General features: G+C 43.6%; 7 protein-coding genes across 7 annotated transcripts, besides 6 other annotated features; 2 read left to right on the plus strand and 5 right to left on the minus strand.

Annotated features, from left to right (window-relative positions):
- Nucleotides 1-1,000: part of a repeat region (Identified by RepeatMasker using a combination of RepBase library and repeat library created with RepeatScout) that runs on past the window's edge.
- Nucleotides 989-1,246: a repeat region (Identified by RepeatMasker using a combination of RepBase library and repeat library created with RepeatScout).
- Nucleotides 1,214-1,478: a repeat region (Identified by RepeatMasker using a combination of RepBase library and repeat library created with RepeatScout).
- Nucleotides 1,386-2,146: a repeat region (Identified by RepeatMasker using a combination of RepBase library and repeat library created with RepeatScout).
- Nucleotides 2,147-4,422: 2,276 nt separating this feature from the next.
- UA08_03970 (putative beta-glucosidase I) lies at nt 4,423-7,158 on the minus strand (the record flags this gene model as incomplete). The annotated part of the gene is made up of 4 exons (XM_020266562.1): nt 4,423-4,974; nt 5,043-6,309; nt 6,368-6,974; nt 7,041-7,158. 4 exons carry the CDS (start codon nt 7,156-7,158, stop codon nt 4,423-4,425), a joined length of 2,544 nt encoding a protein of 847 aa, XP_020120805.1.
- An 839-nt stretch (nt 7,159-7,997) lies between these two features.
- Nucleotides 7,998-9,656, plus strand: UA08_03971 (hypothetical protein; the record flags this gene model as incomplete). The annotated part of the gene is made up of 2 exons (XM_020266574.1): nt 7,998-9,077; nt 9,285-9,656. The coding sequence occupies 2 exons, from the start codon at nt 7,998-8,000 to the stop codon at nt 9,654-9,656; spliced, it is 1,452 nt and encodes a 483-aa protein (XP_020120546.1).
- Nucleotides 9,657-11,297: 1,641 nt separating this feature from the next.
- Nucleotides 11,298-12,659, minus strand: UA08_03972 (hypothetical protein; the record flags this gene model as incomplete). The annotated part of the gene is made up of 1 exon (XM_020266585.1): nt 11,298-12,659. One exon carries the CDS (start codon nt 12,657-12,659, stop codon nt 11,298-11,300), a length of 1,362 nt encoding a protein of 453 aa, XP_020120547.1.
- A 666-nt stretch (nt 12,660-13,325) lies between these two features.
- Nucleotides 13,326-13,536: a repeat region (Identified by RepeatMasker using a combination of RepBase library and repeat library created with RepeatScout).
- Nucleotides 13,537-13,570: 34 nt separating this feature from the next.
- Nucleotides 13,571-13,662: a repeat region (Identified by RepeatMasker using a combination of RepBase library and repeat library created with RepeatScout).
- Nucleotides 13,663-14,333: 671 nt separating this feature from the next.
- UA08_03973 (hypothetical protein) lies at nt 14,334-16,280 on the minus strand (the record flags this gene model as incomplete). The annotated part of the gene is made up of 7 exons (XM_020266596.1): nt 14,334-14,919; nt 14,985-15,015; nt 15,298-15,441; nt 15,692-15,708; nt 15,789-15,855; nt 15,925-15,959; nt 16,264-16,280. 7 exons carry the CDS (start codon nt 16,278-16,280, stop codon nt 14,334-14,336), a joined length of 897 nt encoding a protein of 298 aa, XP_020120544.1.
- Nucleotides 16,281-17,759: 1,479 nt separating this feature from the next.
- On the plus strand, nt 17,760-19,334 carry UA08_03974 (hypothetical protein; the record flags this gene model as incomplete). Its single annotated transcript, XM_020266607.1, has 4 exons — nt 17,760-18,659; nt 18,730-18,837; nt 18,920-19,086; nt 19,166-19,334. The coding sequence occupies 4 exons, from the start codon at nt 17,760-17,762 to the stop codon at nt 19,332-19,334; spliced, it is 1,344 nt and encodes a 447-aa protein (XP_020120545.1).
- Nucleotides 19,335-21,659: 2,325 nt separating this feature from the next.
- Nucleotides 21,660-24,731, minus strand: UA08_03975 (hypothetical protein; the record flags this gene model as incomplete). Its single annotated transcript, XM_020266618.1, has 6 exons — nt 21,660-22,686; nt 22,745-23,711; nt 23,773-24,034; nt 24,092-24,435; nt 24,503-24,612; nt 24,688-24,731. 6 exons carry the CDS (start codon nt 24,729-24,731, stop codon nt 21,660-21,662), a joined length of 2,754 nt encoding a protein of 917 aa, XP_020120542.1.
- A 1,068-nt stretch (nt 24,732-25,799) lies between these two features.
- UA08_03976 (hypothetical protein) lies at nt 25,800-26,953 on the minus strand (the record flags this gene model as incomplete). The annotated part of the gene is made up of 3 exons (XM_020266629.1): nt 25,800-26,239; nt 26,453-26,691; nt 26,736-26,953. The coding sequence occupies 3 exons, from the start codon at nt 26,951-26,953 to the stop codon at nt 25,800-25,802; spliced, it is 897 nt and encodes a 298-aa protein (XP_020120543.1).
- Between the last annotated feature and the right edge of the window lie 777 nt (nt 26,954-27,730).

The raw sequence follows: 27,730 nt of genomic DNA on the forward strand, positions 1-27,730 counted from the left end.
TTAGAAATAAGAACTATACTAAAAGACTTAACCAGAGGACTTTTAAAAATATATAAAAGTTTAGGCTATCTATTTATTTACATTATTAATAATTATATTAATATTTGCTTAACTTTATAACTTATTTTATATAGCCAACTTATCTATATAGATAATATTTTTATAAGGTACTTTAAATATAAAAATAAATCTAGATTAATAATAATAAACTACTATTATATTAATATTTTCTTAAATATTAGGATACTATTCTTAAAAAGAAAAATAACTAGAATAGGTTTAAATTATTAGAATTAGATATTCTAAATTAACTACTACACTTAATTATAAGATGATTAAAACTATCTTATTATTATCTTAAATATTAAATTAATATAAGAAAAATAAGAAATTAATAATATAAAATACACTAAATCTATATTTAATAAAATTTTAATAAAAAAGTATAATATTAAGATAATACTTACTATTAAAAAAGAAGATAAAGCTAAGAAAGAAAAGGGAAAGAAAAAGGAAATTAGAATAAAAAAAATAAAGATTTATATATATTTATTATTAATATTAATCTCAACTATTTTCTATATATTTAATCCTCTATTTAATACCTATTATCTATCTTTAATTTTTTTACTAAGAACAAGGATTTCATTATAAAACTTAAACTACTAATTTTATACATTAAATCCTACAAGTCTATAAAGTTTTAGGCTTAGGAATACATTCTTATAAAAAAAGGAATAACTATAAGACAAAATCCTAGATAAAATTAAGAATAACTTCAAAATACAGCAGATATATAACCTCACCCAGCTTCCTATCACTAATTAGACTAGTAGCTTAGCACACACTATCTTATAACCACAAGTGGCCTTAGGTCTTCATGAAGTAGTAATTAGCTGCTAAGCATACATATATATATATTATATATTCGAATTGATTCCTAGGCCAAAGCCGAATCCCAGCTACATTCTTGCAAACCCCGTCACAATAAATAAATTATTATTATTAAATATATTAGAAATAGAGATAATATAGTGTCCTTATTAATTATTTTTAAATTAATTTATTATCAAGCTAAGTGATATACTATATTTTAATTATTATCTAATTAGTCAATTATATATTCTTAAAAAAACTAGATATTAGATAAAATTAGATTATAATAATTAAAAAAGATATTTAAGCTATTTACTAGGCTTTTTATTTTTAATATATATTATCTTTTAATCTTAAATAGCTATAATAGCTATTTAATATTAGAATTTAATTAAATATATAATAAATATAATATTATTTTATACTATCTACTACCACATTCTTTATATCTTCTTTAGCCTTTAGATATGGGCATTTTCTCAGTATTAAAATACTCATATAAAAGTACTATTAAGAGTCAGATTCAGAATAGGATTTATTATATAAATAAAGAAGTCTTTTTAAAAATTCTTTTTTCTATATATCGAGAAACCTATACTATAAAAAATATTATAAGAGGTTTTTTATATACTAAAATTATACTTTATAATCTTAAAAAAATACTATCTTAATTACAAATTAGTATTAAGAAGAAAATATTACCTCTTTTATTAAAAAACACTATTTAGAGCCCTAAAACACTTTATAATATATATATATTAGAATAGCAAGCTACCTCTATTAAAAGACTTCTTAATATATCTAATTTAAACCCTTCTTTACCATCAACTCAAGTATTTAATTAACTAATTAAAGGCTTCTTAATAATAATACATAATACTACTATTTTAACTAAAAAAAATTATAATTTATATAATTTAGTTGATTAATTACAAAGATACTATAATAAACATACAAGAATCCTTCTAAATAAGAGTATTTTAATAGTTTCTAAAAACAGAGAGCTAATATAATCACTTAATAAAATTAATAACCCCCCTCCGCTAGTTAATCAAAATAATATTTTACAGGCACCTCGGCATGCACCTCCTAGATATAATAATTGCTGATAACTAGGGCATAAACATAATAGGTGCCCCAATCCTCCTAGCTAGTTAAATCTATATTTTTCTACTTCTATATACAATTTATAAGGGTTAAAAAAATAATGTGGGTCCTCGGTGTCCGGTTTACTCGGGTGTCCGGTTTACTCGGGAAATACGTTAACCTTGATCGTTGACCCCTTCAACCATTTCCAGTCCTTTGTTTTATTTCATAAGCATCACGTGCCGGATCCTGCTATTCCCAAAAGGGCTGTCCCCACGGGGGTACATCTCATGTGACATGGACCAAATTTTGGGCGCTTACTATTTATAGTCTAGCGCGACCTCCTCTCATCATTTGTAAGTTGTGAGTCTGCTACGATTTTTTGCACATATCGTTCTCTCTCTGCAAACATGCCATATAACAGTGCTCGCCCAGCGAATCGACGAAATCTGTCCACCCAAGCGTGTGATATCTGTCGTAGACGAAAGGCCAAGTGCACTTTGGACACACAAAACCCAGACGAACGGTGTAGTAGGTGTCAGAGGCTAGATCTGTCATGTACCTTCCGACTTCCATCGAAAGTTCGAGGACCAAAAAAAGGGTATGACACAAAGCAGGCTAAAGCAGCAAAAAGAAACAGAAAAAAGCGCGAACAAGAAGAGAAGAAAAGAAAAGAAGAGAACATCGATTACGGGTATCACGGCTGACACTTAGCCTAGAACAGCCGCGAGACATGTCCATACAATAGAAGAATCTTCAGATACAAGCCACGATGTTACCTTGCGGTCACCAAACCACTCGGATGGATCTCAAACATGGCGTGTCCAATCTCCGATCGATAGAGTAAATGAAGAACACCAGTATCCAACCGATATTATATGCAATCGAGGGCTTCTCATGATTATCATTGAGGACTTTCTGGAACTTGTGTATCCAGTCGTACCCATTGTTCATATACCGTCATTTCGAAAAAGCCTCAAGCAAGACCGAGACTGCACAGATTCCGGATTCCTAGCACTATTGATCGGTCTAGCATCTTTGGTAGTAGCAACAATGCCAAGCCGATTTGAATTTTACAGGGCGTATTGCATGCCTTTGCCTTTCCAATCTCGTGAAGACATGGTGTACCGTTGCTTTGAAATACTTGCAAGACTACGAACTCGCAGCTGGTTCGATGAAATCAACTTTCAGAAATTTTCAGCCTCGTATTTGACATATGCCTCTCTACGTCAGATAGGCGAGCATAACCAAAGCCGAATGGCAGAGGTTGAGATGATGCAAATCGCCCGGTTACTTAGATTCTCCGCGACGTCTGATTATCACGGTCTTAATTGTATTGACCAAGAGCTCAGGAAGAGAGGCTTTTGGTTGGTATTTTACGCTTTTGTGTAAGTCAGTTCACCGCAAGTGAATCAATTCTAAGCATTGAGCTTTCAATAACGGCACCTAGACTGTCTAATTATATTTCGGCATCAATTATACTAACGGAATCAACAGACATAGCGAATTACAGGACTCGTTCGGAGATCGCTTAGCCTTCTTGGATCCCGTGGCCTTGGATACGCTCAACTTAAACGATCTCCTGCCGTTTGAGGTGGACGATTCGATGATAACTGAGGATGAAGTAGTCATGCCAGCTACATCAACTCCGTGCGTGATGACGGGCTTCAATTTACTCTCGCGAGTATTTTGGGTTGCACTGCGAGACGAATCTTCAGATCAGAATCTACCGTGTCGATGTAATCGCACACGTGATATCGCCTTTCAGGTATCTCACTTGAAGAGTCGCCTACATAGCCTCGCATTCTCCCTAGAGCATATTCCGACGTTATTTCGACCATGGGCACATACACCTGATGGTGCTACGAATCCTAAAGCTTTTGGGCATAGTACTTCATCGCAAATTGCTTCCATGCGAGTCAATATACATGCCACCCATCTCTGGCTACAAAGTCTACTCCTAGATCAATTAGAAGCTACACAGCTACAACAACCTCCTGTTGAAATGGGCTTACCAACAGATAGTGATTTTTCGTTATCACAGCGGCGATGGGTGTGGTCGAAAAGAGAGGATATTTGCCGTCAACTTTTTTTCCTCTTAAACGGAAGCTCGCCACTAAGTTTGGAAATAAATGGTCTTCACCTAACGTATAAGGTGCGCGATATCGCATCTAGCTTTCTTGCTTGTCCATTCCGAGAAGACGAACCAGAATCAAGGCGTGCTGCTGAATACATACAACAATTCACTTCCATACTATCACGATTGGACAGAAGCGAGAGAGTTAATTCAATGCATTTACAGACTTGGGCTGATACAGACCGAATCCGCTTAACGACCGTTAATGGCATTTAGTCTTATTCGCGAATGCAATGTTTGCACACACACACACACACACACAATAGAGATTTGGGTGAAAGGGAGAAATAAAAACGAATCTCTTGATGTCTACATACGTCAACTTATAGGCCCGACCAGAAGGTCGTCTCATTTAGCACAACCTCGCTTTCCAAGAAATTACCACGGCTGCTGGTCCCAACCAATATTCTATAAGTATCGGCCTCACTGCGCCAGCTGGAAGCCTTCTCATCCCAAAAACTTGTTGCGCGAACCAAATCCAAGTTTAATCTGACATCTTCTTGACTGCCGGCCTCAAGATATATCTTGGCGAATTCCTTAAGCTCCTTCACTGGTCGTTTGATGGGTGGTGAGACGGGAGACACATATACTTGGATAACCTCCGCTCCAGCCCGTGAGCCCGTGTTCTTTATAGACACACATATCTCAAGTTCCATCCCACGATCCCTATTCAAGTCCAGCAGAGACAGCTCAAAGGTAGTATATGAAAGACCATGGCCAAAGGGAAATAATGGCTCGAGCTCTAGCTCGTCATAGTATCGATAGCCAACGTATACGTCTTCTCCATACAAGACTCGGCCTCCCTCAGAACGGTAGTTTAGATATGTGGGATTTTGTTTGATCGTCCGAGGGAATGTGAGCGGCAGTTTTCCCGACTATTTACGAGATATATAGTCAGCTTTCTCCAATCGCGTTCTTCACATACATACTTTTGTCATCTTACCGGATTAGTATCACCGAATATTATATCTGCAATAGCATGTCCACATTCGTTTCCTCCGTACCACGCTTGCAGAACAGACTTGGCTTTCGCAACCCATGGCATCTCGACGGGAGTACCGCTTTGAATTACGATCACTGTATTGGGATTCGCATCCAAAACACGAGATATCAACTCATCGCTATGAGGCGGCAATTTCATGTTGAGTCGGTCCTCACCCTCTGACTCCCATTCAGAACTCAAGCCAGCACATATTACGACTTGGTCAACATTCGAAGCTAGTTTGACGGCAGCTTCAATCCCCTCCTCAGGTGAGATCCGTTTAGCAGCGCCCAATCTGAAACCTCCGTGTCCGAAGTAGACCACACCAGGAACTCTAATCTTACTTGTCTTCTCGCTACCCCACTGGACAAGAATCCGGTATGTTTGCCCTGCAACCAGTTCAAGAGACTCTTTCTCTTCTACGGTTCCAGTTCCGAGAAAACTTGGTCCTGGCTTCTGCATGTCGGCATTGTTTATAAGCAGTTTACCATCGATGTAAAGCTTTCCTGTTCCCCGAACACAAAGTCCGAAATCATATATACCGGACTCTCCGGGGGTATAATAACCCTCTGCATCGGCATACCAAGTAGCGCGAAGATTAGGATGATTGTAGTCGAGAAAAAAAGGGCTGAAATCCGTTTCATACCGTGCTTCAAGTAGCTCTCGTCTAGGTGCCCCCGGTGGATCGTTAAAAAACTTGAGTGAAAACCCAACCAGGCCGTTTTCTGTGCGAAGTTGCTTCCCTATTACAGGTAGAAGTTGATGGGCGTAGACTCCTTGCGCAAAATCAACTCCTGCACAAGCTGAACCTGCTATTCCTTCGAATGGAGTGATAGCTTCGTATGGTTTCAGAGTTGCGCTGCCACCTCCGCTGTAGGTGGCAATTTTGGAATTTGGTCCTATAACGGCTATCCTCCGATTTTTGTTCAACGGTAGAACATGACCTTCATTTTTGAGAAGGACAATTGCATCAGAGGCTACCTTTCTCAACAACTCCCTATCTTCATCTCGGTTGAGCTCAGTCTCCGGAGCATTCTCGGGGACTCCTGATTTACTGGCCCTTTGCACCAGTTTCAGAACTTGACGGACTCGATTGTCCAAGACTGCTGTAGAGATTTTGTTCGATGCTATAGCATGATTGAGGGCACTACCGCGCCACCTTGTTGGACCGGGCATTTCTAGATCTAGGCCTGCCATGATGGCTTCTGAGGTGCTGTACGTTCCGAACCTAGACAGATAAATTTTAGTTATGAGGAAACATATCATTATTGGTCTGAAGCCCTTACCAGTCACTCATCACTAAACCATCCCAAGCCCACTCTCCTCGTAATATATCTCCCAGCAATTTCACACTCTCCGAAGCATGTGTGCCATTCACTTTATTATATGCAGTCATGATAGCTTCTGGCTTTCCGAGCCTAATCGCAATCATGAAGGGCAAAAGATAAATTTCTCTCATCGCTCTGTCCGTTACAATCGAGCTAACTGCCATTCGCTCATGCTCTTGGTCGTTACACACGAAATGCTTCAGCGTTGCTATGATGTTTTTGTCCTTCAGTCCTTTGCAATAATGCCCAGCAATAACCCCGGAAAGTACAGGATCTTCTGAAAAGGACTCAAAGCCTCGACCACCTAATGGGCCTCGCGGAATATTGATTGTAGGTCCTAGGACGACGTGTGCTCCTTTGGCTTTCGCTTCGTCTCCAAGGAGATTTCCGATCTTTCGGCTTAGGTCTTTGTCGAATGTCGCACCGATTGCAGTTCCGCAGGGTAGACAGGCAGAAGGTATACTTCCGAAGAAGCGTGTGCCTCTGACTCCATTTGGCCCATCTGATAGTCGCACAGACGGGATTCCTAGTCGCTTCACAGGCACCGTATGCCAAAAGTCGTCGCCTATATCAGAGCATTTGATTCAGCGCTGCTTTCTTCCGCATATAAAAGCAGTGGAATCACAATTACCTGACAACAGAGCAATTTTCTCATCTATATCTAATTCCTTCAATAATGATTCAATATTTGCATGTGCGATCTGAGAAAACTCCTCGCATGTTTCGGCGTGGAACTCAAACTGCGACATCTTTGTTGCTCTTCCCTGCTCACAGCGGCGTTGAAAAGCTAAGCCACTAAAAATCCAGTCATCCGATTCTGAGGTATTTAGATTAGTAGGGCACTCTACTTTTATATCTTTTATAAGATGGGCCATACATTGGCGCGCCAGGCATTTCTATATCCCGAAAATGTAAAACGGGAGAGAAAAAAGAGGGGGGAAAGTTCTGTTTCGGAAGGTTACCGGTATAATCTATCTATCATTTGATTTTTTTTTTTTAGCTATGTTTTCTATTAAAGTGTACGTTCATAGGATCACAGGTTTTCAAGTACGGTATGCTTTCTCCGTTTCTCCGCCTCACGTTGTTCTTGAATTTAAACTCCACCCGTGCCACCGCCCACCCTCAACAGCTGCCGTTGAGCGCGGTGGCACGAGTATGATTATGCTCCTTTTCTCCTTTTCTCCTTTTCTCCGTTTCTCCGTTCGCCCATCCCCCTTTCTCCATCTTTTCATTCGTGCGTAGAAAGAAAACGTGCTCGCTTACTCCATACTAGTACTCCGTACCCAGTAAATAGGGCTTTTCCGGGGACTCCATGTGGAGTAACAACTCTCTTGTTGCTATGATTGAGGAGCCATCTATCCGGATAAAATCATGGAAAAACCCTAAAATCACTTTCTAGACTCGGAGGAAGCGCAATAAGTTATATTGATCCGGGATATCTTCGTCGCAAAAGGATAGAAATGTGATACCCGAACCGAAGCCATGTCTCATAAATGACCCTGTTCCCCTCGACTTGTTGTTATGTTATGGTCTTTCGATATTCCCTATACTATCTCCGCATTGTTCTTTGTTCTTCACTTTCATAACCATGGATTCCGGCAAACCAACAAGCAATGGGGAGAATGAACAATTCCTCCCGCCTGACCATAAAGCATGGTATAAGAAGGGCTATCTGATTCGCCTCAACCTGGTCGCTGCTTCGCTTGTCCTGTTCTCTTCTTCTAATGGCTACGATGGCTCTCTGATGAATGGCCTCCAAGCCCTAGACCAGTGGAATGCTTTCATGAATTATCCAACTGGAGCTTGGCTAGGATGGCTCAATGGTATCTACTGGGTTGGCTGTTTTATTGGATACCCATGTGGTGCGTTCATTGGCAATCGATGGGGCCGCAAACCTGCGGTGTACATCGGCTATGCGTTACTGATACTCAGTGTTGCACTACAAACTGCCGCCCCTAACGACATTGCTTTCATGATGGCTCGGTTTTTCCTTGGTGGCGCGTCAGCTTTCTTCGGTTCGACAACACCTCTATTGCTCAACGAGATTGCCTACCCGACACAACGGGCAACTTGGAATGCTCTTTTCATGTCAGGATGGTACGTCGGTGGCTCCGTGGCGGGCTGGGTGACTTTCGCCACAAGAACCTACTCTTCATCATGGGCATGGAGGCTTCCTTCACTTTTGCAGGGCTTGGTGCCATTGATTGCCCTACCAGGGTTTCTGCTTGCTACAGAAAGTCCCCGATGGTTGATCTCAGTTGGTCGTAAGGAAGAAGCCCGCGCTATTCTTGCGAAGTACCATGCTGATGGAAATCTATCGTCTCCTCTGGTAACTTACGAAATGATTGAAATCACTTCTGCAATCGAGGCCGAGCGAGAAGCCCACAGCAGTTCCAGCTACTTGGAAATGATCAAGACCCCCGGCAACCGACGCAGGCTGTTTTGCTCAGTCACCTTGGGTATCTTTGCTCAATGGTCAGGAAACGGTGTGATCTCATACTACCTCGCTCTCATTCTCGATAACATCGGAGTAAAGAGCGTGAAGGATCAAACCGTCATCTCTGCCTGTCTTCAGATGTGGAATCTTCTCTTTTCTGTTATAGCTGGTTTTCTGGTTGATAGACTCGGCCGTCGTCCCCTTTTTATGCTGTCTGCAGCGATCATGTTTGTAAGTTATGTATTAGTCACCGGTCTCTCAGGTGCATTTGATACCTCCGGCAAATCAGGGGTTGGAGCTGCTGTTATCCCCTTCCTTTTCATCTTCTTTGCTGGTTACGACATTGCACTGTAAGTGATTTTCTTTTTCTTTCTTTTCTTTTTTGCGCCTAGAGAACCTCTCAGCATGAAAACTATAACAAATTGCTATATACAACAGCTAATCATTTATCTTCCAAGCACACCATTTTTGACGGCGTATCCTTGTGAAATCTGGACCTTCCGGCTTCGATCCCGCGGTTTGACTGTAACGTGGCTTGCAACAATTCTTGCGATATTTTTCAACACATTCGTGAACCCAATTGCATTGGGCAGTATTGGGTGGAAGTACTACTTCGTATTTCTTGCAGTACTAATCGTTTTCGCATTCACTGCCTATTTTTTCTATCCGGAAACAAAAGGCTACAGTCTTGAGCAAATTGCAATCGTCTTTGATGGAGACAATGCAGAGGTTGGAGACCCTTCATCTATGATTGCTAAATCTCTTGCCACTGAGAAAGATGTGGAGAGTGCTCACCAGGAAGAAGCATAAAAAGTACGTAATTCTAGTAGCATGAAGCTTCTACATAGCTACACAAAATATATTAACTATCATTATACACCCCAAGTCTCCCTCCGTTTAGGGTAGAAGCATGAATCCTCACATCTCTCTAGTCTGTTCTCAGTTCTCATTCTTTGTCGACTCTGCTATTAACCGATCCATACTAGCAGTTATACATATGAACAGAGTTGCATGTCCAGGTATCCTTCTGTCAGTTTGCTACTTGATGTTGGCAGGACAAAGCCACCCAACAGAGTGTAAGCACTTGAGCTGATCAAAGGTGATATTTGACCTAAGAGGGTCGCGCTTAGAGGTGATGGACAAAGTCTAAAAATATGTTACTATGTAAGGAAGATACCACCCTTAGTACCTAAGATAGCAAATCCCCTTTACACCGAAGGCGTCCTTCATGATGTACAGATATTTCCCGCAGTATCATCGAGTTACTTTGTAAGGGACCTAGCATCGGATTTTTTAGTGAGTCCGTCCGTGACAACTCTTCCGGTAGGGAAGTAATGAAACCCGTAAGAATAAAGCCAGGCGCAAGAACGCTTGCACGAATAGAGCGCAGATATCAAAACGCATCAAACCCCCATTTGTACTGTAAGTAAGAGGTTAGGTCCCATTCCGAAGGTTTTTGGGCCTGCTAGCTAGAAAAAAGAGTATTCAATGATGTCTTGTTCGAAAACATGTACCTCGCTGCATAATTACCTACAACAAAAGCACCGTAGAGACGACAAAAAAGCAACGGCTTGTATCTAAAGATGCCTCGGTTAGCAAACACATGGGCGCAGCATCTCCAGCGGCGAAGACTACGTGGTCGAGAGTAGAGCCTTTGGAGACGCATTTAAAGATTTTCTCGGCATTCTCTCGATGTGATCAGTCCTTGATAAAGGTTTGTAGCGTAACCTCTCACCTTGGCCGCATGTTCCGGGAAGGTCTGCAGTTGCTCAACAGCTTTGGTGACCCTCTCTTTCGACGATGAACTTACGGAGATGTGAACAATTCTTGCAAATCCCTTTGGGTTACAGCAGCAAACTAAACATTGGCAGAGCTACCAATAAAACAAGATATTCTTATTAGCGATGTGTTGGCATTGCTAGAAATGCCGATTCTGGGATGTGTTGCCAAACGCCTTTAGGTACGTGTGATTATGTGTAAGACAAGAGTAAGATGATACTTAGAACGCTCTTCGTAAAAAAGACAATAAACCAGAAGCTGTCTACTATTCATGGTTACTTACACAAAAGATTACTCTGGCCGTATCACATCTCTCATTATTAGGCTAGGTACATCGCGTCTACCATCTTTCATCAAGTAGAGTATAGCTTAGTATGTTCTAATGTCTGATTGATGCATAAAATCAAGGATTCCTTGTGTATGACTAGTGAATTTTACTCAAATATAGTATAGATAAACCAAGATGCTATTTCTGGCAATATATTAGGAAAATAGAAATTTATTAATGCATTCGGATTAACCAAGGACTTTGTTAATCGCAAAATTCTATGAGGCATCCAGCTTCGATCAGAGATTCACCGTCAACCACAATTATTCAACACTGTTTGTATCGTGGCCCTCGTTGCAGTCTATGGAAAAGCAGGAGGAAAGGGCAATAAATGCTATAATTAATCATCCACTTAGGGTAGGTCCAACCGGGGCAGACAGAAGTTCGAGCAACACGTCGACAAGGTCTGCCCCAAGAGCCGCGATCACACTGGGATCAGTTAAGCTGGTGAGGACGGTCGATTCGGAGCAATTTGCACTTGCTGGGATACCGTCCATGCGGTCTTCAAGCCACATAAAAGCATCAGGCGCCCCAAGGATGTCCATAGTCACATGGTCCGACAGGTCGTCGCGCTTGTACTCCACGCTGACACCGCCAGGGCAATAATATTGCCGTACAAGGGCATCAGTCTCGTTGACTGGGCTGACCTCGTCGCCGACCGATTTGTAGATATAGAGGGGTATCTCGGGCAGATGCTGGCCCATGGCATTGGCGTCAAGCAACGCAGTGGCTATTGGCTCGGTAAAGATGCTAGAATTATTGAAGTACGTGAAGATGTTTAGGTCAAAATATTCGATTATATCTCCGCTGAGACAGAGACTTCGTGTTTTGTTGAAGTCGGCCGCCTTAGAGGGCAATATGTTCTGCTCGATCAGTTGCACTGCACTTGGGTACTCATTTGCAAGACCCTGAATACCAGCGGGAGCCAATCCCGCAAACAATCCTCCGTTGACTGAATATATAACTGGAAGAATCTTTGGAACAGTTCCCCCGAGTGCAGCACCAGCAAGCTTCAACTCCGGAGCGTATGATGGTTGCAACTCTGCAGCAAAGCCAGTAGCCAAACTACCACCAGAATATCCCCACATGGTAACTGTTGCGTCCGATGTGATATTTGTGAACTCGCTGGATGCCAGAGCAGCCCGGATATTGTCCAGAGTGGCATGTCCCGAGAGATTGTTTGCCAAAAACGCAGATTTTGGACCAAGGTGGTCAGGTACAGTGACTACCCATCCTTTTTCGAGAGCTGCGGTGATCCAAAGTATTTCTGCCTGGGGCATGACCAACCCAAGGATCCCGTCTGTGGCGGATTTCAGCTGGAATCCATAAGACGGCGAGCAATTAGGATCCGCAGCATCTTCAGCCACTTGGTATGATAGCAGCTTAGTGAAATTCGCGTTATGTGGCACTAGAATAGTGGAAACTGTCGCGATTGCGTCTCCGAACGAATTGGTTGTCCGATACAAGATCTGGTGGGACGCTGCCAGGTTGATTGGGACCAAACCGAACGCTGCAATGGGATATGGCGGCGTCCGGTGACGTAGAATGGTGCCTGGCGCCGTAGACGCAAATCCCTCAGGAGGCACATAGAAAGGGTCATCGACTGGGTAGAGCGGACCTGAGTCTCTCGCAGTCGGCATGCCCAGTGCCAATAATGGCATCCATAGGCTTAGAAGCCAGCAGGAAAGAGTATTGAGTTTGGCCATCGCTCAAGGCCCAGTATTTATTTTCTTATTGGTACTCCAGATGCGTTTACGAGTATTCCAGCGGAAAAAACGCACGATGCACATTCTTATAGCTGCCTACAGATTCCGGAGTCACCTCGGCCCTTGTGATCGACCCATTTTCCATCTCAATGTTTGTTCTGGATTTTCCAAATCTCCGACTGCTACTATGTAGTACTAGTTCATGCGCGAATCTCCACAGGGTGTGGGTTATGTTTGGTCTCTTATGGGGTTTTCTGCCGTCATTTGCCAGATGTGACCTTAGTAGCATGATCCTCATCACGAACCAAAGGAAGCCAAATGCAGACTTAATTGTACTATTTTCTAGTGCCTACCCGCTAGACCAATAATCGAGCGGTGCCGCGGTTGAGTCGGTTCCTGACTCTCAGAGTTGGTAAGGGCTTGCATTTGCCCGGCACTAGAGGATAAGTAGTATTCTCAGTCGTCTTTATTATGTTTATTGGATGGACTGCGTTGGATGGTCCCATATTTTAGTTGCTTTGAAATACAAGAATCTGCTCATCAATGCTGAGAATGTGCATGGAATACTCTCCTGCACGCCGCCTTCGAGATTGGGCCTTTTATGAACTGTGTCATCATTTTGCCACGCAGCTTTATATGATCATGCCTCCTTTCACTCTATGATAACGTATTTCCCTAGTAAAACGGCCACATGTAAATCCCATACAAAATAGCCATTTTGACCCCCCTGCAATCTCAATAAATCTACATATGAAGTCGGCCTAAAAGTGAATATATCAAATAATATTCTTATACTAATATATAGATCTTAAATAATATAGGAACCCTTTTGTATTGAATATTGCAATAATTACTAGCGTAGTCTTTAATAACTAAAAACTCATTGAAGAGCTAGATCCTCAAATTAATGATAGTTCATATATGAATCTGTTGAGATTACAGGGGGGTCAAAATGGCTATTTTGTATGGGATTTACATATGGCCGGTTTACTAGGGAAGTACGTTATGCCCTCAAAATTAGTCACCATTTGTTTGCATTTCTTGTTACATTAAGCCTAGATTAATACAGGTTCATTAATTTACGCTGATAGCAAAGATACTCTAAAGAGATATATTTCAATGTACATAGCGTAGTAAATCCACGCTCAATATAACAGATGTGGATAAGAGATATACAAAAAGTAATGTTATACTAATGTCCTGGATGGGCCATTGTATCTAATCTATTCCTGTGTGCGAAAGGAGCCATTTCTTTCTGGTTATGTATGAATGCCAGTCATTTCGAGTTATAGGCACAGAATTATGGTCAATAAGAAATATCAGGGCTGAGTTTCATCGTCAAAGAGTAAGTTATAGTCATCTAGGTGAGCACGAGAGTTTGTATACTATCACTCTAACTCCACGCGCACAACATAACCATCACGACATTACATGAGATTCTCCAGCTTCTCTCTCGCAATCTTCATCTCACAAACCTGCTCGTCTTGCTCCTTGCATTCGTCCCATTTCCCGCATTTCTCTCAAGTTCAATATCCAAGGCCTCCTGCAACTTGTCCAAGCCCTGATCCACCACCACAGCTCCGGCAGGCACTTGAACGTGCTATAGGCTAAGAGGTAGAAAAAATTTTTTAAAAAAAGTCAAATTATTTTGTCGCGTGCTGATGAACAAAGAAATCACGGCTTTCGGCCGTAAACAAGATACATCATCGAATATTGATGGATGCTTCGATCCCTGAGTTCAGTTATCACATGGGCCAAGAGAACATCAATTTCTTCCTTGGACCAGCCTAGTACGCGGCTCAGCAAGGCGTTTGTGTATCCGGGAGCGGCCTGCTCTTGTTCAAACTGCATATACCGACCAATGGCCTTCTGTTTAGGATCTTTCGGCCATGGATTCATTGGAACCTTCATGACATGCATCGTGACGTCCTCAAAACCGACCTTCTTCATTTTATCCGGCCACTCATCCATGTTAGCCAATGGCTTTCCAAACTTGTTGCTTGCCTCTTGCAACAGCCCCATCCACTGCTTACTGAAGGGAGCCTTGTCTAAAGAGCCGTCGTCGGAAAAAAGTTCGATGCGAAACGACTGCAGCTCTAGGTATCCTCCTGATCGTAAATGTGCAAAAGCCTGAGCAAAGAGCCTATCAAAGTCTTTTACGGAACCGGCAAGCTCACGCCCATGAATGAAATCGAATGGATGGCCAAAGGGCCAGTCTGCCTCAAAGTCGTCGATCTCAAAGTTGCAGTTCGGTGGTGCCCTGTGACTAGAATTAGATGTTGTCTAGTGCTATTCTCAAAAGATTGCAGGGTCCAAAAGACGAACCATTGTGGTTGAATAGCACTGAGATCATTACCTAAGTAAAAGGTTAGAGTTTAAACGGTCAGGAACACATGCACACATATTGCAAATTGAAACTTGCCTAAAACTTGGGCAGATGGGTACTGGCTGAGAGTTTATCAGCACAGGCAACGTTTTCTTTTCCATTTACATGCAGAAATAGTCAAAAAGAGGGTGGTGCAATATGCAATAGATATGGTGTACGGTCCATACTCTGCGAAATCAATAGCCCAGATCCCTAAAGGATTCTGTGTTAACATGTTAATTCCTCAGACTACCTAATTCCATATCTACTCACCAGTTCCCGTGCCCAAATCCAGCACACGCTGTGGATTTTCTACAATAGGCGCGTAATGCAGTTCGCCTTTCAGCAACATTCGATATACATGATGGAGCAAATCCATCCGGTCTTGCTCTTGGTCGTCATTGGGCTGATGTTGTCCTAGTTAGCAACTCACTTGTTCATGGCTTGTTGAATGCCATTTTAGGAACCGTACTAGCATATATTCGCCTTCTCGATAGGAGTGATAGCGGCGTCCATTCTAAACAGAGTAACTCGATAGGTTAGTCGCCATGCTTCTTTCTTTCTGGAAGAATTGCCTATCACCTCGTATCTAATCAGAGCAATCAATCAGTTTGGTACAAACAAAGGATAGGGACTTGTCAGTTGGCAGTTCTTTCTCTTCGCATACTTCTTTCCACATCTCCTCTGGTTTGCAAATGCGTTTCCCTTCATTTTAATCCGATGCTAACTAGCAGCTGTAATGACCAAACACAGATGTTACTTACTTATAATTCAAAACACTGGAAGCAAGTGATGTTTGGTAGCTGAGAGAGTCCACGCTATGGGCAAGTTCTGTCGTCAGATACACACGCACACACACAAGGCAACAAGTATGAACTTCGTTTTGTTGATCTGACTTACGCGCTACTCTCGAAGGCGGAATCTGTCTCGACACTCTAAATAAGGTTTAGTCAGCCCCATATCTTCGTCTACTTGTCTTTCATTTATTTCCCTTTCCCCTTCCCTCTTTTCCTCTTATCTTAGAAATGCGGGGTTGGACTCATCTGTCATACATCAGCTTCAATAGATGAATCCGTCGTTATGCGTTCGGCCATAACGATCCGACGTCGGGCACACCAAAGAAAAAGCTAAACGCGCCCTTCCGTAGAAATGAGCCTTTGTTTAATACTAAAAATAAAATGGAGAAGAACAGAGAAAAATCGGGGCGCAAGAGCAAGGACGCTAAAGTTTACCACAAACCTTGCAGGAATAGGCATTCTTTGTTATAAGTTTATAAGTAACCGTTTTCTTTGTTTGATAATCATTAACTATACATATCCCTTTTTATTCCTCCCCTCCCCCTTCCTACCCAACGCATTGACATAGCCTTCCAATGTCTTTTTGAAAACGTCAGCGTGGACTCAAGCGTCCGAGACGCCCCGCCTTCCCCGGGCCAGAGGCTGTCCAACGCGGCGGTGCCAACTAAGACGTGTGTGTCTTTAATCTTACTTTACTATATTACGATGCAAGACGGGACGGATAGCTCCACATGTTCCGAGCTTCTAGCCTTCGCATGTTAGGGAATAATAATTATGATTGGTTTAAACTAGCATGTCGCGGAAAGCTTCTTTGCCGGGTTCCCCGCGTGCAAACCCTAACATTATATGAGTTTCTCTTCAGCATATGGCAAGATAAATGTGTATTTACGGAGTGCGTGTGTTCTATAGTCAAGTATAGACTAGCTTTTGTAACACGGCGTAATCGACGCTTTATATTCTATTCGAAGTACTGCGTATTACGTGTCGTGCGTAGTATACTGGTTTTTAGTTTAGGATGTTCGGAGTACATTACTGATGATTTTGCAGTGTCTCCACATACAAACAGTGATCCTGCAGAAAATATAGTCCTATGTGAATGGCCTCGAACATGAAAACTGTCCGCTGAGGATAAAGCTCGTGCAGTACTAATGAAAATCAAGGTGTCAAGGCCAAGCCGACCTAAAATCTAGCCGTAACATATTGCGATGATCGTACTTGGCAGGTATCATTCGGTACTTTGTTCCAAAATTCAACGGGCCAATTTTGAGTAACTTTAACAAGTATTCTTCAGCTAACGTCATCTGGGAGCCAATGAGACCCAGCTCAAGAATGGGCTTTGGCCCCGTTGCTTCTTTAAAGTCGTCGATTCTAAATATCGAGTTGTTGCCTGAAATATTCTCACCAAGAGGCTTCAATGTTTGCATCCAGTCCATAACGTAATTTGGGTGACGAAAAATTGTATATCAATCAATACACACCCCTATAACGTATCCTTGGCGGTATGTCTGCGATTTCCTCTCTAGTCACCAATCTTGGCAGGCACAAAATGAAGCAGGTCATAACGAGGAAAGGCTAACTACATACTCCTGGCGTTTCGCGCAGCTGCGAAGGCCGAAAGGAGTAGAGAAAAGAACTAAAAACAAGAGAAAAGAACGTGAGTCCAGTGATATCACAAGGAGCAATGGTGGCCTCAGTTGGGTGGCAAAATTTCTTCTATTATGCCCTAACAGCATGGTTATTTTACTTGATCGGTGGTGCTGTATTTCGACTATATCTTCACCCGTTAGCAAAATTTCCAGGGCCGAAGCTTGCCGCCTTGACTGGATGGTATGAGGCCTACTATGACCTATATTGCAGGGGCATGTTTGTGTGGAAGATTCAAGAGATGCATGAAAAATATGGTAATGTGATTCCGCGGCTATCATTTTGGCAGCTTCAATGCCGGTCCTTGGTTCAATCTTTGTGCCAGTTTCTAATGCTCTTTCGAAAGGTCCCATCGTCCGAATAAACCCACATGAGCTACACATTCGAGACTCCGAATTCTACGAACAGTTATACGCACCTGCAGCAAAAAAGCGAGATAAATATAAAACCTGGGTAATTCTTTCAGGTACACCTGATGCTTCCTTTTCCACTGTTTCGCACTCCCACCATCGCGTGCGACGAAATGCGCTCAATCCTTTCTTCTCCAGGCAGGCAGTCCAGCGTATGCAGCCGTTGATCCTTGAAAAAGTTGAGCGTTTGGCCTCTCGCCTGTCTGAGGCAGCTCACTCCCAGCGTGTAGTTCGTCTAGATGTTGCGTTTATGGCTCTGACTATGGATATCATCTGCCACTATGCCTTTGGCGAGAGCTACAACTACCTTGCACACGATGACTTTCACGTGGAATGGAAAAATTCAGTTATTTCTGCTTTGGAAAACGGCATTTTTCTCCGCAATTTTCCTTGGGCCTTGCCCTTGCTCAAGTCCATTCCATACTCCGTTCTCAAAGTACTTCAACCCAACGCTGCCTCCTTAGCTGAATGGGCGAATGTCGTTAAGCAAAAGGTAGACAACTTATTGCAAGAAAATGCAAAGGGGAATAAGTCTAGTGGGACTATCTTCCAAGCAATGCTTGACAGTAATCTGCCGCCGGAAGAAAAGTCCACTGCGCGCCTGATAGACGAAGGCCAATCAGTCGTAGGTGCTGGCAGCGAGACCACAGCCGGTACACTTAGTGTCATCTTGTTTCATTTGTTGCAAGACAAGGGACTTTTCTATAAATTGCGCCAAGAGCTTGCATCGAGACCATCAAAGGGGTCGTCTTTATTACAAGATCTCGAAAAACTTCCGTATTTGGTAATTTTCTATTCTTTATTTTCACATTTATGTACATCAGAATCTCTTTAACTAATTGTCCTTCTCTAAGACTGCCATTATCTACGAAGGCCTGCGGTTGAATGTCGGCGTGATGAGTCGTTCACCTCGCATTGCCCACGAGATCGTTCAATATCATGACTGGCAAATTCCTCCTGGTGTAAGTGACATCCATGTTTTCTCTTAATCTTCTACTCTTGAAACACCCCGAGAGCTTTAGTTTCTGTTACTGATGTTCTCAGACCCCGGTAAGCGAGTCTGTTTACTTTGTACATCAGGATCCAAAAATATTTCCTGAACCAAAGAAATTCCGCCCAGAAAGATGGATTGAAGCCCAACAGAATGGCTTGAGATTAGATCGTTACATGGTTTGTTTCTCCAAGGGTAGCAGATCGTGTCTAGGCATCAAGTAAGTCATTGCCTCTACATGCATACTGCCTTCTATTATGGTCGCATCCTACGCCAATTACTAATGTATACATGTACAGCCTCGCCTATGCAGAGTTGTATCTTACGCTGGCCAAAATTATTCCACGATTTGAAATGGAACTGTATGAAACCACAATTGAAGATGTTGAACCGGCGCGTGATTTCTTCGTGCCAGTTCCGAACCTAGATTCAAAAGGCGTGCGTGCTAAAGTTATAGCAGTTCTGTAGAAATTTGATTGATGAATTAAGATGCTAGTTACGGTGTTCATTACGTCGAGTCAGCGCTCATATACTTCGTTCGCGTGTTGGTTCAGCATTCTCAACTTGTATATTCATCTTTCAATACCTGAAAACCAATAACAAGCACAATTTAACTAGCAGAGCAACATTATGGCGCAAAGCTCTTCAGAAGTTTGATACTATACACGAGGGATATTTCATCCTCCGCAAATCACACACGCATAGTATATACTGAATAGTAGCACATATCAAACTTGCGAGGCAGCTCCATCCCATGGTGGAGACACGACTATTAGGGCTACAACCACGATAGTAGGTCAGATTGGAAAACTCGTAAATTGAAATTCTCAAGATATATACCAAAATTTTTGAATCTAGTCCTTGTTCGGGCTATCTCGCTCTGTTAAAATCCATGGTAAGTCAAGGATAAGCCCCGCAGCTGAATCATATCAAAGACAGCTCATCGAGATGCTGCAGGACTACCTGTTGGGCCCACACACACTGCACTCTCGCGTTGGCTATAAGCATAGATCCAATACTTTCGGGGAAGGCATCTTGCAGCTTCACAGATTGAGACTTGCCTAGTTCAAGCGAGAGCAAGAGCCAATAGAGTGGATCATCTGTTTACACATAAGAATTCTCTCGCTTAAAAAAGCAGTTGCAGTTGCTAGTAGGCCAGGAGGTTCATGGTAATCAGAAAGCACAACAAATAGTGGTAGCACACCCCTCTTTGCAAATCCCTGATATATCAACTAACTAATTAGTAGTAATCTCGACGGAAAGTCCGAGCGACCTTGGCCGCCTATATTTCGGCCCTGTTGCTGATTTCAGATCAGCTCAAGTAGGCCACACTACATATGCACGTATGTTAATCTACGGGGATTAATTTTCGAAACTAGTAGAATGGCTACATTGGGTTCTTAATAACTTGTGCATCAAAAGAGGGGGCCAAAGCAGCAGCCCCGCGCGCAAATGGATGAATGAAATGTCGTCGCTCGAAAAATGGTTTTGCCCCGAGCACCTGTCATGGATGGATCTTTTTTTTATTGTATACCTATCAATGCTACCTTATCTGGTTAACGAAATCGGTGCCCTATCTTTTCCAAGCACGCCTAGCTGCTTTATTCACCTACTCTTGTGAGAAGAAATAGAAGTCCTAAGATCTCTACTCAAGAATCCAGAAAAGTGGGTAAATGTGACAAGTCGTACATTTTACCGTGTGACTGTGAAGTTTAAATTTCTTCAGCTGGCTAGAAACACGCTTGTTTACGAACGTGCGTAGGTATTCGTATGCTTTGGTTTAATTCCAGGATGTCAACGTAGGCGCAAAAGCTAGTGCTTGTAAATCCTGCTAGCTTTCCAATCGTCTGCTAGTCGTAAGCGAACTACACAGCACGTATCACATGCATACTTTTATATCAATCAACCTTGATTAGACCCATGCTTGCCGCTTGCATATCGTTGCGTCGGAACATTTGATTCATAATTTCAGAGTAACTTATTTTGCATATGCATATGCAATACTTCCTGAAGTAATTTCTGCTTAGTCACTGCCTCAGAAAAAGCAAAAACAAACAAGTCATCAACTGGCGTTGCCAAGTAGCACGGTTTTTACGCCTTGGGAGAGTTTTGGTATTATCTATCAGGTCCAGTTTCATTTATTTTGCTCTAATATCAAGTGAGTGAATAAAAGGAGAATTTGAATAGCATACCAATACCATAAAGGGCCTATCGCATTTATACACATATTGAAATAATCGAGGGGTTGACAAATTTCTAGGGCAAAGGATACCACGTGAGTATCGATCCACCCATGAGATCCGTCTTTGGCCTGACAGCCTCATTCAATAGAGTGTGAGATCTTAAATTGTCTGCGGAAATTCAGAAAAAACAGGGCGTGCCTGATTATTTCATTATTTTCCCGACGAACTACAGGTATTTCTTATATACGACCTCCGAATGCGTTGCTGCAATGGATGGCTTATGCTTGGTTATTTCCTGGGGCTCTCGCACCATACACCATATGTATGTTTTAAACTACCTACGCTGTACTTAGGTGATTTATACCTAACTCAAGCAGAGTTTCTAAAGCTGCCGAATAAACGGGCTGACCTGTGTTATCCAAACTAGGTAGACTATTACGATTATGGAACATTGATAATGAGGAGATCGGGGGTGAGGAATAAATAAAAATTTGATCGGCATGCAGAATTTTATGCCATTAATACGATTGAGAATGTAACCGAACGATGACGGTCATTGAAATAGTCTATGCATTTGGATGTTTATCTATTCATGCAATATTATTCGTCATCATGCCCATCGACTTGCCTCACGCTCTTCCTCTATCCGAGACATGTCATCATCATCGCCTTCGTACTTGTAATTCAGCCTGCGTCCACCAGTCAGATTACGTTCATGCTGGCGGCGAGAGCTCTTGCTATCGCGGTCTGTTGTCATTGCATCACGGCGCTGCTGTTCCTTCACCATCCGCTCACGATTACGAGCCTCGCGCTCTAACGTATGTGGATCTTTTTTCGATGGCACCCCCCCAGGCTTTGTACTTGGGCGGTCTCTTTCTCTCTCATTGTCGTAATCATCACGATGGCTGCGCTTAGAACGACGGGACTGGCGACGAGAAGAGTCACTATCGTCTTGCGACGGTGAACGATCGCGACGAGAACGTTTGCGATCCTTTTCGCGGTCTCGCTCGTGCCTTTTATCGCGATGCTTTTCTCTTTCCCGGTCGCGCCGGCGTTCTCGATCTCGGTCTCGATCATAGTCACGATCATTGTCGCGGTCTTGGTGATCCCGTTTGCGAGCCTTGCTTTCACGGCGATGACTGGAGGTACCTTTGCTTAACCGCTGAGCATTAGCAATCCGACTTGCGAGGTCATATTTGTCGGCGCCATCGGCTTCCAAAGCCGAGTCACGACCACGATGTCGACTGTCACTGCGGCTGCGATGGCGTCGCGACCGGTAAGACCGGTGACTCGATTTACGATCCCGGTCCTTATCAGGGCGATGGCTTGAGCGGCGCGAGTCCTCTATTTGAGAGGGTGAGCGCGAAAGTGAACGGTCTTCTCTGTCCTCACGACGAGACCGTCGCTGACGGTCCTTTCGCGTCTCTCTATCATCACCACTACCATAAGCGGATTCAGAGCGGTCTCGTCGGTGGTCGCGATAGTGACGAGACTCTTTTGGTATTGGTGATTGTGCCCGTGACCCACTCTGATAGTCCTCTTTAGATGGCGAAGGAGAACACGATTTGGGCTCGGGTACAGACGGAGACTGCGGAGGCACATTTTCCTGCATTGTCGTTGGAGTTGCGCTGGCGAGACTGTCAAGTATCAATGTCATGCAAATCATCATTCAACGTATGTGTGCATGTAGCTTACCTGTGGGAGTCATTTCCTGCATTTAACGCAGTTCGCCCCGAACTACCAAGTGACCGGCCCCTGGTACTGGTATTCGGAAGACCTTCACGCATAGCTCGTGGTGCTACCGGAGCTCCGACAACGCCCTGCCCAGCGGGTGGTCCCTGGATGTTGTTGGCATTGTGGAAACCACCGCGGTGAGATATGAACCCTCCTCGATTGTAACCTCTACCACGGCCATATCCTTGATCCATGACGGGGAATGGCCCTCTGGAGTAACCCTTAGGTTGCGACGGTGCGCTATCGATAATGTCAATAGTAGGAATACCTTGTAAATGAGACGGAGAGCTTTCAAGTTTAGCTGCTTGCTCGGGATTGTTAGAATCCGATGGTTTATCAGTACGGTCAAGAGGGTTAGCAAGGCCGGAGCTTTCCCCGTCATCAGGCCCTGTTAATAGAGTAGTGCTATCTTTGAGAGGGTCCTCTGCTAAGCCACTCTCGCCACCGGGGGCTAGCTCATCGTTAAATGTTTTAGGATCATCCTCGGTTGTTTCTGCTGCGGTGTTGTTCACAGTCCCCTGAGATACACTATTTTGTTGATAGTAGTTAGCATGCACATGCCCATCGTATCCACCACGACCACGGTAATAACCACGGCCGCGGCCTCTTCCCATGCCTCTCATATAGCCGGGTCCGTTTCCATAGTAGCCATTATGGTAATTTTGGTTAGGGTACTGCTGCATTTGAGAATAATTCCCGTTGTGTTGGGACATGTAGCCAGCATATCCAGAGGTACCATAATTTTGGCCCATACCATTCGAGTACGCAGTTGGATTGTACATATTGTTATGAGAGTTGTCCCAATTGTTATACATCTGCTGTTCTGCACCAAAACCCATATTCATGCCATTGCTCATGTTATTCATGTTCATACCATAGCCCCCGAACATTCCCTGAGCTGCAGCCATTGGACCCATTCCAGGCAATCCTTCCGGGGTTTGTTAGCATATTTCTAGCATGTGTGCGAATGAGTAAGAAGGTGGACATACCCATGGGGTTTTGAAAGTTGCCCATCGCATTCGGCATAAACTGTGATATTGCGCTAAAACCCTGTCCGCTCCAGCCCATGGATGGCATCATACCTGGCGCCATACCAAATCCCGCATTAGGAAACACTTGATTAGATTCATTGAGGACGGCTGTATCCGACTGCGCGATCTCTTCGGGGGTTTCAACGTCGGCCGGCGTGTCATTTGCGACAGCATTATCAACTTCGTTCTCGTCTGTAGGAGCAGCCGTCTCCTCATTTTCCTATATGCAAACAAGTAAGATACGATGTCATGAAAAGAACCATCAATCTTGACAAACCTGAGCTGACACTGGAACTTTAGTGACAATTTCCTGCTGATCGTTTGAAGGTTCATCGACAGCAATAACCGGTGCAGATTCGGACTGTGCAGCTTCAGTATGAGTAACATTATCCGAAGCCTTGTTTGTCGACTCATCATGAGCTTCAGTTGCCAGGCTTGTGACAGGCGCAGACGGTACGGAGACGGCTGGTGTTATGGAAGCTCGATCTTTTTCGCGCTTCTTTTCTTCTGTTCGCAGAAAAGCCTTTAACGTAGTGCGAAGCGCTTTATTCGGTTTGCAGAGATCAGGCGAGACGGGATTGTGGTCGCAGACTGGACAGCTATCAGGAAGTGATGTCTGGCCTAAAGAATGAACTGTTAGCTCTGAATCCAGGAAACAAAGAGCAGCAAAGCGAGAATATAAACATACAGCTCTCGCATATTGCCTGATCGCAACATGGTAGGCGAAACGCATTTATTGCTAGTTTATTGCAAATAGCGCAGCGTAGCTTAAAAGGGATGTCATCCTGGGCAAGAGAGCTGCGCCAATCAGTTAGTCCGCTTTGTGCTCGTATATCTGCCTGTTTCAAAGACGCGGTCGACCGGTAAACTCACGAAATGATATCCAGCAGACTCTGAGAGAGCTCTGTGCTAGCCATTATGGACTGACAGCCCTGTCGAAAAGCCGACTTTGTTTCTTTTTTGTGGCTTTTACTTTTTTTCTTCGGGAGGAGAATTCGGTGGTTTATCTCAGGACGAGATAGCAGCATGTGACAAAGCGTCAACAAAGAAAGGCATGACGACGTAGCTGAAACCCATCTACTGTTTCGATAACCGTTTCAATTGAGTGGGTGGAACATTGTTATCGATGGTCGCTGGAGGTGTCAATTTGATGTGCCGCACCGTATGGGGCAGTCCGCATTTCTTCACGACCGGACCGGAAAAACAATTTTGCGATATATCAGCCTTTGACCACCTTCCGCGGGGCCTTTTCCCCCCATCTTCTACGAGAATATGAGAATATGTGAAGAGAAATAGAGTAGTGATGGAGCTAAAAATTCATCGATTCAAAGACTATTCCCTTATCCACACGTGCCCTGTACATGAGTGACAGTCGACAAATAGCTTAAGAGCGGTTGCAAGAGGTTTGCTAGCAATATCATAATCAAGAGCAGGTCCTCAGATTAGATCAAGTAATTGGATCACACATGGATGCGAGGTTATATTTACCGAAGTTCACAGTGGCGATACCATGGGAGGCTTCAGCCTAGCCTGTTTCTTTCGCTCGACATCTCGTTGCTAGCTCTATCGTCACAGGACCGATATCCAAGACTACCTTTGCATTTAACAAGAAAAATAAGACAAAAGAAATAACCAGCCACAAGAGACATCATTAATCTCGTAAGAAGGCATTAGTTAGTTACTTAAGAGACACTAAGTGTGTTGGAAGGACAGAATTGAAGAATCAAAAAGCGTTAAAAAGGAGTGCTTGGCTTGCAAAACGTTCGCGCGAGTTGCATGCCAAGGCTTAGTCAGCGCTTGAACAACCAACCAATCAAAATCTTTTCTTGATCTGCTACAAGATTGAAGCATAAAGAAGAACCGCGGGTTGTTAGTCTTGGAAAAACCACACTTCAGCTCGTATAGCGAATGGAACAAACAATGTCCTGGTGTTTACTGAACTTGACATCCTTGTGAGCAAACGTCTTCCCTCCAGGGAAGACAAACTAGTCAAGCACCGTTACGGGGATGCTGTGGAATTTGATACTTTCCAAATCTGCCTGACGTCTGACTTCATGCAGTTTATTCTTACACTCCGGCCATATTTTCGTCCAAAGATTTATTGACACCTGTTCCGAAGTGTCGTCTTCCTTGGGATCGTGCGCGACCTGAAGCTTGCCATGTGTATCGACAACAAGCGAGTACGTGTCTGTGATGGTCTTTCGAAGGACATCCGCCTCTTCACTGTTGTACTTGAATCGGATATAGACATAGAATTCGATATGCTGGGTGATGATGATAGAGCTGTCCTTAAACTGGACCTTTGCAGTGTCCCACCCCGCTAGGGATGAATCTGTTCGTGGCTTCCACCGGGACATCTCGAAAATAGTGTCACCCTCGGGATATCGCTTCAGATCCTCCGGCTTGCCCTCTTTAATACGACGACCTCCAGTCGCGCAGAGTTAGTTGAGTGTAGCAAGGCCCTGTTGCTTCTTGGTGGAGTGAGGCACGATTTGCCCAGATGCATCACGAAATAGGCAGACTTTGAATACAAAGTCGGTTAGTAGAAGAGACGACTTCGAAGCCGTCGAGTCTTTGAGCTTAACAACGCAGCCCAGTAGCGGATCACCACACTCCCGCAAGAGGTCATAGTATGTACCACCGAAAGGCCCTCCCATCAGCATCTTTCCCAGAGTAGTATCCGGATTGACCCACTGGGGTCGGTCCGACAACGAGGCATTTGAGAAGTCAAAGATGAGCTGCTCGATACTAAACGCTGTGTTGCCCAGGTTCTTGATGCGATCCTGGACGTCACGGGGCAGCTTGGCAAACTCCCACCTGACAAAGTCGCAGATCAACCTTGGATTCGAAGAGCCAGGGATCGTCGAGTTTTTGTTCCTAGAAAACCCAATTAATAGCTAGGAACAGATGGGGTGTTCAACCACAAAGCACTCCGCATAGAGTTTTCTGAAGCGCGCCTGGCTGGTGTGCCGAGTGTGACAAAGTCTGGGACTGCACTGGGATCACTCATGCGCGGATTGCCTAGTCGGCATCGAAACTCGCATATAAAAGCGGCTTCTCGGAGATTTCTGATGCGAGTATCTGCGCTGAGGTCGGCGCCATTGGAGAATTTCGGAGATCGTGAAAAGATCTGTGCCATTTATGCGCTTGAGAAGCTCTGGGAAACACTATCACAATGTCATCACAACGCAGCCTAAGAAGACGATGCATTTCTAAGGCTGGCTGACGAGGAAGTGTGTGGCGAACCTTGCCATTCCATTTCAGTCACACATTTCTCGATATGCGAGCGAACAGCATTCTCATGCCAGGAAAAAAGAGAGCTAACGCACAATCACAAGGAGGTCGTGTCCCAGTGACTCTTGCTGATGTGACGTGGATTGGTAGATCGGTGACGTGCAGTGGCTGAGAACCGGGGTAGTTAGCAATTCTATCTGTCAGAATGCTGAAGTATAAAATATAAAGTCATCATAGACAAAACCTATCACTACTGTGTTTTTTGTTATACCCGCTCTAACTTGTCATTATCACCCATATGAAGATCGCCGCCGAATTAGAGCTGATGGTAAACTAGAAACATGCAGTTCTCATGGAACCGCAGCGGGCTTTCCAGGTCTTGCAGACTGATGAGCGAAAATTCACTTTTCTTCTCCATTGTCTCTACTGGTGCTTTTCATGTCACTCGCCAGCTTCATGGCTCGAACCAGTGACTGGGATAAGGTTGAAATATCTCTACCATTCAAATTCTAAACACAACCTTGGTTTAATTCACGTTTCGGCCCCTGCTAGCAATTGTCTGCTTGTTATCGAAGAGGTGTACAGCGTATCTTGGCCATCAATGGCGACGAGTATTGCAAGATCAATGCGCAAATTAGAGGAGTTTTGAGCCGCAGCGAAAGTCTTGACTCTTCTATTGATG

The sequence above is a fragment of the Talaromyces atroroseus genome (genome assembly GCF_001907595.1).
Source record: "Talaromyces atroroseus strain IBT 11181 chromosome Unknown scaffold_4, whole genome shotgun sequence".
NCBI lineage: Eukaryota > Fungi > Ascomycota > Eurotiomycetes > Eurotiales > Trichocomaceae > Talaromyces > Talaromyces atroroseus.